Raw genomic sequence first — 11,201 nt, forward strand, 5'->3', positions numbered from 1 at the left:
ACTTTTTTTTAAGTTAAAGAATTTTTTTATCTCTTTTAAATACTTTAGAAAAATAATAAGATATAATAAGGGTGTATATTCTCAATCTGTTCATATTTTAAGACCATCTTAAATAATTTCTTAAGATGCACCCTCTGATTGGTTTATGCGGTTATACCTTAATATCTACCATAAGCCTTAAGTTAATCCGGATCTACAATAGATGTTTTAAGCCTTAAGTCATAAGAAATTGACTAATTATAGTCAAATATTCTTCTCGCATTCGATTATAATTGGTCAATTTGGCTTAAGACTTATTAAAAAATAATCATTGATCTTGTATTTTCTCTATGTGCTGGCTGTTTTTTAAAGTTATATAACTTATATAGTTATATCGTTATATAATATATACTTATATCGCATATGAATACAAAAATTAAAAATTTACTTAATAATCTATAGTTATTTAATCTCATTTTAAGAAAAATTAAGACATTATGATTTAAAAAATAATTTTTTTCAAAACTTTTATTTTTAACTTATGTTAATTCAATATTGATAATTTTTTTAACTTACGTTAAGTTAATTTTTTATTCCTTTAACTTTTAATTTTGTAAAGCCATTAATTTTAACTTTATTCAGTTAAAAAAAAACATTAACTTATCCAACCCTGGTTTGCGCGCGCGCGCGTGTGTGTGTGTATATATAATTACTTTAATTATTATGTAGAATGTAAAAGAAAATCCTAATAATTTTACTTTTGATACATGAAAATAAAAAAGCGCATGTATTTGACCGTTGACAGAGAGAGCACAAATTAATGTATTCAGCTCAATAGTCTCTATACTGAACAATATAAGCATAGAAATATCTATATGCGTTGCTAAGATTTCGGTTACTAAGATATTTGCATGTTCCAACTTGATTCTATGCTCTGACCTCCTAATAAATTACAGAACAACCACAATAATATAGAATATATAGGTAATTAAAAATAGTAATTTTTTAATTAGATATAAAAGTCACTTCAAGTGATCATTTACATAATAATAAAAAAAGGTGGTTATTCTAAGGTTAATTAGACTAAAATGGAAAAAGCGTCAAAATAAATTTCAAATGTATTAGGATGTCTGCACGATGGAATTCAATATGGCTCAGGGTCGGCGATGATGGGCTCGCGGCGGTGCGAGTACTGCTACTGCATATCCGGTACAAGGAGATGCCTCCGACCCAAGTGCCTGCTGCCTCTACCAGGATGCACTCCGCTGTACGCGCCCCATTCCTGCTGTCCAGTTGCCTATAACTGCACTCGTGAGTATACTTTTATCACGGCGACATCACGAGTTACTTAAAGTGCCTTACCAATAGCCCTCCTTATTTCTTTTCAAGACCACCATCCGTCCACAATGGCGCCGGTATCGGGAAACGGTGAGTTCAAATTGTTGTCATTTACGAGCTAGTCCGCTTAACTGAATTCGAGGAAGCGGATGCCACCAGTTGAGAAATTTCCCGAAAACTCGATAGCACGATCGAAAGCTTCGTGCTGTTATGCAGAGGTGTTTAGCCCTTAACTTTAGATGAATCTAATAGAATTCCAGCAACATAAAGGAACATAAAGGAATATAAAGGATATAAAAGTTTCATGAAATATTATTTTTTTTTTAGAATAATTTATGCAAAAAATATACAAATAGAAAGTAGCTTCTAACTTTCTATTAAATCAGAGATTTCATTCTGCGTAAGAGTGAACGAATAAGTTCTTTTAAGATAAAATTTATACAAATTGAATGCTAATAGAGATAGCGTAACATGATAAACGTGATATAATAGAACAAACAGAGATTGTTTTACATACATTGGCATCGTGTATGAGCAAGGAACTTATTAAACTTCGCTCGTGTGAGTAGAAAACTTGAAGAAAATCGGGGTTATTAGGGATTATTCCGAAATTTACCGCCGCGCGACTACAGCTCTCCGCTGAAGCACACTCTCGAAAGTTGTGATGAAATGTGTAACTTAATAACGAAGAGTTACTGCTGACGTTATATCACCTTGCGACACTTACTCCACAAGGATTCTACCTTCAGATAGCCGACGAGGTTCATTTAATGCTCGGTTTCATTGCCTAGTGGTTTAAGTTGTAAGTTACAAGAAAATACTGTAATGTGTAATGATGTACTATTTAAAGTAACATATAAATATTTTAAAGCAATTGCACGAAATTGCAAATATTTTAAAAATATTTCTGTCTTAATAAGGAATCTTGATTAGGAAATTTTTGACAACTTTAACACTTTGATCTCTTAATATATTTAATTTAAAGCATAGCCGGAATGTACAGTTAAAAATTAATGTTTGTAATACATTTTATATGTCCCAAACGGTCCACTAATTTCTTATATTAATTTAACATAAAATGAATATTAAGATATAATACAAATAGTATATAAAAGATTAATATACGTAAAAATTACATTTTGACATAATTTTAGAAGCACAAACATATTTCTTCAATAAAATTAACATTTATAATATGTTAAATTAATATGTCCATTTATTCATTTATCATGAAAAGAAATTTTGTTGAAATATCCAAAATTTAGCTAAATACAGATCTGAAAGTAATTTTATTGAACCATCAAAATAATTACATGGGAATGTCAAGTGTGATGAGCAATGCTGCAAAAAGTTTTGACATTCTAGTAACTAGTTTGAGAGTTCTACATAATTATTTTGATGGTACAACAAAATTACTTTCGGAGCTATATCTAGATTGGATATTTCAACAAAATCATATTTTCCAAATAGAATTTACGTTTTGAAATTATAGTTATTATTTTTATTCATTTACTTAATTTAGTTTACTAAATACTAAAAAATATCGATTTAATACAAAATATTTAAATAATAATCACCTTATAGTTAATATCGGAGTGTGAAATTAAAACTGGGATATATTGAAAATTCAACACAAAAATGTTTACAATAAGGACCAATTTTAATACAAATATAAAATATTTTTATAATGTGCATAATAATTTAAGAAAATTAAGATTCTAAAGATTTTTTCTAAATTGTTTTAATAGTAAAGTCTAATTTAAACAAATCTCGCGGATTAGATTTTTCTTATTTATTATACCTAATCTTAAATCATTAAAAAAAATAGTTAACTCAACATATCGAAGCTCTCAATCTTTTCTTTTACTTCTATTGATATTTAGAGTTGAGAGAAAAACGCGCGACTTTGCTACATTTTGTACACGAGAGCGACCGATATCCTGGATATTCCCAAGGGCGAGCACCGAAGGAATCGTCTCTGAATTTTCTGGTTATGGGGTCCGACAGCTATAGAGAAACATGTAACGTGATAAAGAAGTCGTAGGGAGGAGGTACCTTCCGACACTTTGCTCCGGAGGGAAACTACGAGTCGGCGTTTCAGATAGCCGAGGTTGCCGTTCATTTAACGCTCAGTTTCACCGCGGCCGCTTAAATTTAAGCTGGGTTTAAGCCTCGGTCGCTACGACGATGCCACGGCTGTCACTGGTTGCCGGGACATTCGAGGATGGCTTAATTTTAACGGGCACCACCGGAAACCACCCCTCCCATCAGATGGGCGGTGTTGTGGTCTTGCCATCGCGATGACTGACCATGAAGTTGGTAAATAACGATTCGAACCACGGCGACTCGTTAATTCTCTCGGGTGGATAAATATCCTCGAGAATACTGCTTGCCAGGATGAGGCTATTATGAGCTAACACGACGACGCCATCAAAAGAGCGACGTTATGCTCCTCCAGAGCATATAGCTCCACTCAAACAAACTAAAACCTCCAGTAGGAAAAGATCGAAATATGTGATCCGTTATATAGTTATATATATTTCTATGAAATGCTAGAATAAAAATTGAGACCAAAACCAATTTAAAAGAGATTAAGATTTTACGGATTTTATTATTATTTATTATTATTTTTTTTAACTTAAAATTTGAATGCTGAACTTGACATAATATGCAATCCTTTGCCATATTTCTGCACAGAAAGAATACAATTTTGCTAAAAGATTTAAAATTATACTACGTAGATCTGAAAATAATTTAGTTGGATCATCAAAATAATTTTGTTGGAAAATCAAACTGGTTACTAGAATATCAAAATTTTTTGTAGCATTGCTCTTTTTTTTTAGTTTCCAGCATAATTATGTTGATAGTTCAACAAAATTATTTTCAGATCTGTTCAACAAAATGTTAGAACTTTTAGCAAAAATCTTTCTTTCTGTATGTTTTTTCTTCATGCTATCTGAAGTTTCAAAAATCTGGACGGAATGTCTGAATATTCGTACCTCGAATATCCGGACATCCGCGCCATCCGTTATTTTCTGCGCAAGCGGCGCGGCGGAAGAAATTATGCGAGGGCCAAGTTTCCACACTCGCATTCTCACGACTCTCACGGCACATGATTGTCCAGGATGTCGCGTGGGCGAGCGCACTTATGTCGAGGGCGAGATGGTTCGCGACATCGAGTGGAAGGCCACATGCGACAATTGTTTCTGCGCGATGGGCGCTATACGATGCGTTCCACTTGCGTGCGCCCCACCTCTTCAAGGCTGCAGTCCGATCGTTCGAGAAGGACAATGCTGTCCATCCACCTACAATTGCAGTGAGTTTCACGCAAATTCGCATCGGGACTATCCCATGCTTACGATCCACCCGGCCCAGTTTACGCCTGGCTTGTGTTTTCCATTGAATTAATTGCGAAATTCCTTGGTCAGGAATATTGCCTTTCATTTTCAGACCATTATTAAATATCGGGGGAAAAACGCAATACTGAAAAATATCGAAATACAAGTCTATTAAAGTCGTGATGCTTTTTGTAATATTAGTAAACGTTTTACAAAAAAGAATAAAATAAATAAAACAGAATAAACAAAATCGAATAAAATATTGTAGTTAAAAAAATATTTAATTAGAATGAAAATAATTTTTCATTGATGCATGCGCTCTCACTGCATTCTTAAAATGCAATTTCCAAACCTGCGTACTACTTTTTATAAGGATTTTTTAACTTTCAATTTAATTCTTTAATTGTCTCGATTCTCTTTAAATTTTATTAACTTCATTCTTTTTGTAATATTAACTTTATGCTTTTTATAATATTAATAGACTTTTCATAAAAAAAAAATACATAGAAATAAAAGAGAATAAACAAAAATGTACAATATTATAATTAAAAAATTATTGAATTAAAATAAAAATAATTTATTTAAACTGATTTTTTTCGAAACTGTGTAATTTTTGTTTCTAGCAGACTTTTTTAATTTTTACGAATTTAATTCTTTAAGTTTCTCGATTCTTTTTAGATTTTTTATTTTTTATATTTAGTTTTTATATTTCTTTTTAAAATATTTAAATTAGAATGCTTCGTGCTTTTCATAATTCATAAGAGAAAATTGAATCTTTTCCTTTCATACATGTTTTTGAAAAATATTAATTTTACGTTGCATGGTAAAAGAGGTCGATCGTCGTAGCGAATCTCCGATGCTAAATTGAGTCTCGCTCGGTTACTCGGTTAAGGCTTGGTGAAAATATTTGACCGAAAGCGAAAATATTTATTTGATACATGCCGATGTGAGAAAATAACGAATGCCGTCGTCAACAAACAGGGTCTCGTTTTTAGGATTTGGAAATATTTTATCCGGCATTCCTGCGCTTGTGAAAGGAAAATAAAATATTTTACTTGGCTTTGCGCGCGCGTAAGCAAATTAAACACATCGATTCTTGGAAGCGAGAAACATCTGTGAATTAAAAGGGGATTTAATTTCCGCACGAGAGCGTTTATTCGATACAGTCAATATGGCAGCTCTGTGAACGTGATAGCCATCGATATTAATATAGATATAGCGGCAGATAGAATGCATGTATTGAACAAAAATCGGCCAATAACTTGCAAATATCGACTAAAAAACATATTTTTATTCCCTAACAAATGTTGCTAATTAACAATTTCTAAATTTAGTTAAAAAAAATGATAAAGTCTGATTTTATATTATTTTAATGAATATTTCGTTTTCGGATTACGCAACTCATTTGGACATTATTCCTGTATTCTTAGCCATAATTCATTAAATCAATGTGAAATATCTATTCCATATGGTATTTGCTGCGCTAATTCCCTTAATATTTAATTTCTGTATTTTTTATACTTTAATAATGAAGAGAGAATAATTGAAAACGAGATATGTATTATCATTTAAATTCAGCAAGAAAAGAGAATCGAATTTAATAAGTCAGATAGCTGTAGAGGGTATTATACAGATTCGTTGCTAATTAAAATCCATTGCGATAATATAGTTGATGTGCAGAACTGTCAATATGAATTCAATATTTCTACGATTTTTACTTTTAATTAATGTTGTTCATTATAATTAATACACAGATAAATTACAACATTTTTTTTCGATGGGTTTCAGAAGCAATTTGCTCATCAAAGCGAATTGGTTCTCTTACTTATGGATCTAACCACTTACGTTCAATCATTCTATGAACAAGAGTTCCAAAACGTATAAAAAAAAAGTGTTGCAACCTTTCTGTGACCTATTGTATGTCGTACTTTCTTTTATACGGACATACTCTCAATAAGGAAAATACAAACCGAGTTGTCTTACAAATAATACTTTTTCGCGAGCTTAATTATCATTTACACGCATAAATATTCTTTCTTGAATGCTAATAAAAAATTAATTAAACGTTTAAGGCGGCAGCATCGAAGTAAAGGCCACTCAAAACTATGCATCCTACGCCTTCGTCAGCAAAGACTACGCTAAGTTCCGCAAGGAGACCAACTTTTTCGTACGTTTTCTCTTCTTCTTTTTGCTTTATTCTTTAAGTAGAAACGTAAATTATTACATTGCCTTTTTGGCGAGTTCTGCTAAATAGCTCTAACTAGTCTAAATAAGCTTACTAAATCCCAAAGTTACCAAATAGTAGGAACATGCTCATGGGATCGAAGTTAAGGGGAGGTGATTTATGTAGTCGGCGGAATTTAATCAATGAAATTTACCCGAAACATTGATTATAAACGCGTTAGACATTCGACTTAGTTCAGGAATTTGGAATGGAGCATACCTTATTGGATCACGTAGCACAATACAAGTTTCCGATCGGGCGACGACGTATCTATTATGGATGTGTTACGTTATTATTAATGAGTAACGTCGTTAATACAGAATACCACTTATAGAGAATTCGAATCTCGCGAAATACACGGGAATCTACTCAGACAATGGAAACAACTGTGGCGAATTCGGAAGATTCGTCATTTGGATTTTTGAATGGGCGCATCAATCGCGCATCAATATTCTTTGCATGTGTAACAAATTTTATAAAAATTGTAAAATTTATATTTTTTAGCCATTTAACAATTTTTACTTTGCGTTTTAAATTAATAAATTGAAAATCTTTTATTTTTCTATCTCAAAAAAACTGAAAAGAAATTTTTATATATCTTTTATATATCTTAATAAATTGAAAATCTTTTATTTTTCTATCTCAAAAAAACTGAAAAGAAATTTTTATATATATGTCTCTTTTATATGTCTCTTTTTATTCACTTCCAACTGGAGTTATATTCATATTCAAATCACAAGAAAAGAATACGTATATATATATATACATACTTTTTAAAGAAAAATTAAACGATAATTCGGGGGCGAAAGAAAAGGATGTATAATTTTTCTTGTGTTAAATGTATAGGTATTTACAAAATAAGATTTCTAGAATAATTTTTCTAGAAAAAATTAAGTTTTCAGTTTAACTCAAGTTTTACCCGATTAAATGTCAGTTAGACGAAATCATTAAATTGACTCGGCTGATCGAATTACGAGTAGACTTTGAAGCGCAAATAGAGTTTTATAAGAAAGAAAGATTCTTCTATGAAGAAATTCTAATCGATTTACGGTACGAGAGCCTGTCATTAATTGTTCAGCCCGCGATTGATCAATCTACGAATCCGTCCGTCGAAGGACGAGGTCACAGAGTGGTCGAGGAACGGATTAGCACCAGTACGATCGATCTCGAAGAGGACTCATCTGTCGCCACCTACTCGACCGCTTGGCCCTCGACCATGGAGACCGACATCATGGACAATGAAATCTTGATAGGGACGGTGGACTATAAATCGACCTTGGAAGTGACGACTGCAGCAACTTTAACGAATGAGGTGATGATATGTACAATAATTCAAGAAACGAAAGCCTTTTGGGCCAATCTATCTATAAAATTACAGCTCGTTAAAAATTTTCAGATAAGCGGCATGTAAATATATAGATATTTTTTTTTAAATCGTTTTTTAATCCATGCAGAATTCACTTATTGTATTAGTAAATTAGTAGATGCATACACTGCTAACTTGGATGTAAGAATATAATTTGAATTATTGATATTGACGTACATATACATGAGATATAAATACACATCTATCTATCTTAAAAATAATTTTACAGATAACATGATAAATGAAATACAATTAAATCAAATAATATAATATTATTTTCCTATTACATTGCAAATCCAAGTGTGTAAAAAGTGACACTTCAATATGTGTATGATTAGTTTTCCGTGTTAAAATAATACACTATACTAAAATAATACACTATACATATAAATATAGATTTAAATATTTAAATATTTACTTTTTTATATAAAAATGATATTATGCTATATTTAACTCTTTCGTTTCGAGCGGTATACCATGTTTCTTATCCATTAGTTACATATAAATACCAAATAAAAACCCTGGTACATATATAATATATATTACTCCCCTCCCACTAATTCATTATTTCTTTTCACTAAAAAATCATCTATTCGACATTGAAACAGCAGATGTTTGTGTGTTATCTTTGATTCAGCGAAAAAAATTAAGTATATACTCAGACGAAAAACTAAATAATAAACATACATTTAAATCATTTTTTACACACTTAGATTTACAGTGTAGTTTCAATAAAAACATTTGTTGAAGTGCATTTTTTTATCGCTTTAATGCTTACTATTCTCTTTAGTTCACGGAAACATAAATTCATTCATAAATCAGTTCGGCGTTAACAATTATTTATCTTCATTCGCCAGTTATCAAGTAACACTGAATCGACAGCATCATTCGAGTCGACACCGACATCCAAAGACACTGATTCTATCACTCGTGGATCCTGCACGACGTGTTCAACGAACATGTTCACGGACTCCACGATTATGACGACGGAGGATGCATCTAGCACAGACAGTTCGACAATCTCGTTGTCGGAATGGACGACGATGCTTCCCGAATTAACGCTCAATAATGGAAACGATGAAAACGAAGATACTGGAGATGAAAACAAAAACACAAGCGAAAATGAGGAGTGGAACGAAGATGAGGTTACGGAGAGAGAAACAACGATGGAAGAGAAAACGGATATAATTGAGAAAAACAAAACTACGGTGCATCCTTTTGTAGTTTCTATGGATACCGGGGAAACGCTTATCCCCGACGAGAAATTGTCCGAGAACTCCACTCTCATTAAGGTAATGATAACAATAATAATCAGAATTTTTATGCAAAAATAATAGATACCAATAATTTATAATAATAGATACCAATAGAGATAGTTTCTTAAAAGTTATTTAAGTAAAAAACAATCATACATTTTTTATTCAGTTAAACTGATTATTTAATAAATGTAATTTTTACTAAATTATGTCTGCATTGAATATTTTTGATTATATAGTTATCTCAAAATTATAATGAAATTATTTTGAAGTCTTTTTATAAATTGTTTCTTGCAATAAAGGAATATTCAAAAATATATTTTCTGGAATTGATCATATATGTATTCATACATATATGAATTCTGAAATAAAATAAGATTTTTAAGATTTATCATTTTATAATTTCTGAAGAAAATTTGTAGAAACTAAAAAAGTTCAAAGTATTTTTTTTCAGAAAATTTTATTAATTTAAAAAAATGATGAACGACTTCTTAAAAATATTAGAAAAGAGACTTTTTTGAACGATAAACACCAGGAATAAATAATATATACGATAAGACATTTTTTCTTTAAACTAACAAAAAATAATGCAAAGTTTTACAAATTTAACCTATTTTGCGGTATAGATTTAAAGTAAATATTATTTTTAAATTAATTTTACAATCTTTTGAAATTTTTAAACTTAAATTCTTTTGTTAAGAAAAAAATCTGAAAATAAATCTAGGTTTATAAGAAAATTTGATTATTTATTTTGCTTCGTATTCATATATATTTGTTAAATATGAAACATATTTGCTGCAAAATTTTTATTGACTAAAAAACATCAGGCAAGTTTGTTATGATTAAACACGTGTAACATAGAGGACGAAGACCGGTGGCAAGAGACCTGTCACCAGTCCATCGTCGACGATCCTCATGCCAGACGACATCCTCGTGATGAACGTGACAGTCAAGACGAATGTCTCGGTGGGCCATATACAAGGTGTCACGATAAATCCAATTAGGTCCATTTCGCCTGACATTGAGACTATCTTGAATATCCCTCATCGAGAAAAAGGCGAAGATTATGACTACGACTATAGTGAACGACTTCTGCCACCGTCACTGCCGAACGTTAGGTGACTATTAGCATATCTCGATCCATCATCGTCTTCTATTCAGTTCTATCAGTTCTATGATTTGACACTGGACAATCCCGTTCGTAGAAAGTACGAGTATGTTTTATATATGAGTATGAATGTTTTTTTTTATGAATAATTGCGATATTTTTAGAATGGATGAAACTATCGGCAGGTGCAACATTGCGTAGTCGATGTAATCGATATAGTGCGTTTTATTTCTTTTTATTAGCCAGTACGATGTGCAATCAATTTTTCACGCTTATAACGGAACCGCTTTTTTGCGAGTTTTGTTGGCCGGGGAATACTGCCGTGAATTAAATTGAAATCGTTTGTCGAAAACAACTGATTGATACCGATTTACGTCGGTTACATTTTTAACAGCAGAAAATGCATAGCTTTTTCGTGTTGTACATTTTTTATATAAAATTTATTTAAGATACATTTTTATGCCAGTTATAATTTGAAAAAAAATCATAAACAATCCTCTGAAAAACTAGTCTTATTTCTTAAAATTATTTTTGTTTCTTTTTGATTGTCATATATATATATATATATATATATATATATATATATATATAT

At 31.2% G+C, this 11,201-nt stretch overlaps 2 protein-coding genes across 2 annotated transcripts in view; both read left to right on the forward strand.

Annotated features, from left to right (window-relative positions):
- Nucleotides 1-3,361, forward strand: part of LOC105620739 — a 43,005-nt gene extending 39,644 nt beyond the window's left edge. Inside the window, exons 7-9 of the mRNA XM_012202230.1 lie at nt 1,105-1,290; nt 1,369-1,407; nt 3,201-3,361. Of these exons, the coding sequence (XP_012057620.1) occupies nt 1,105-1,290; nt 1,369-1,407; nt 3,201-3,361 (386 nt within the window). The remainder of the gene's footprint in view (nt 1-1,104; nt 1,291-1,368; nt 1,408-3,200) is intronic.
- A 1,118-nt stretch (nt 3,362-4,479) lies between these two features.
- LOC105620676 overlaps nt 4,480-11,201 on the forward strand; it is a 10,526-nt gene continuing 3,804 nt past the window's right edge. Inside the window, exons 1-6 of the mRNA XM_012202166.1 lie at nt 4,480-4,633; nt 6,728-6,822; nt 7,596-7,624; nt 7,957-8,191; nt 9,103-9,537; nt 10,363-10,619. Of these exons, the coding sequence (XP_012057556.1) occupies nt 4,480-4,633; nt 6,728-6,822; nt 7,596-7,624; nt 7,957-8,191; nt 9,103-9,537; nt 10,363-10,619 (1,205 nt within the window). The remainder of the gene's footprint in view (nt 4,634-6,727; nt 6,823-7,595; nt 7,625-7,956; nt 8,192-9,102; nt 9,538-10,362; nt 10,620-11,201) is intronic.

The sequence above is a fragment of the Atta cephalotes genome (genome assembly GCF_000143395.1).
Source record: "Atta cephalotes unplaced genomic scaffold scaffold00028, whole genome shotgun sequence".
Taxonomy (NCBI): domain Eukaryota; kingdom Metazoa; phylum Arthropoda; class Insecta; order Hymenoptera; family Formicidae; genus Atta; species Atta cephalotes.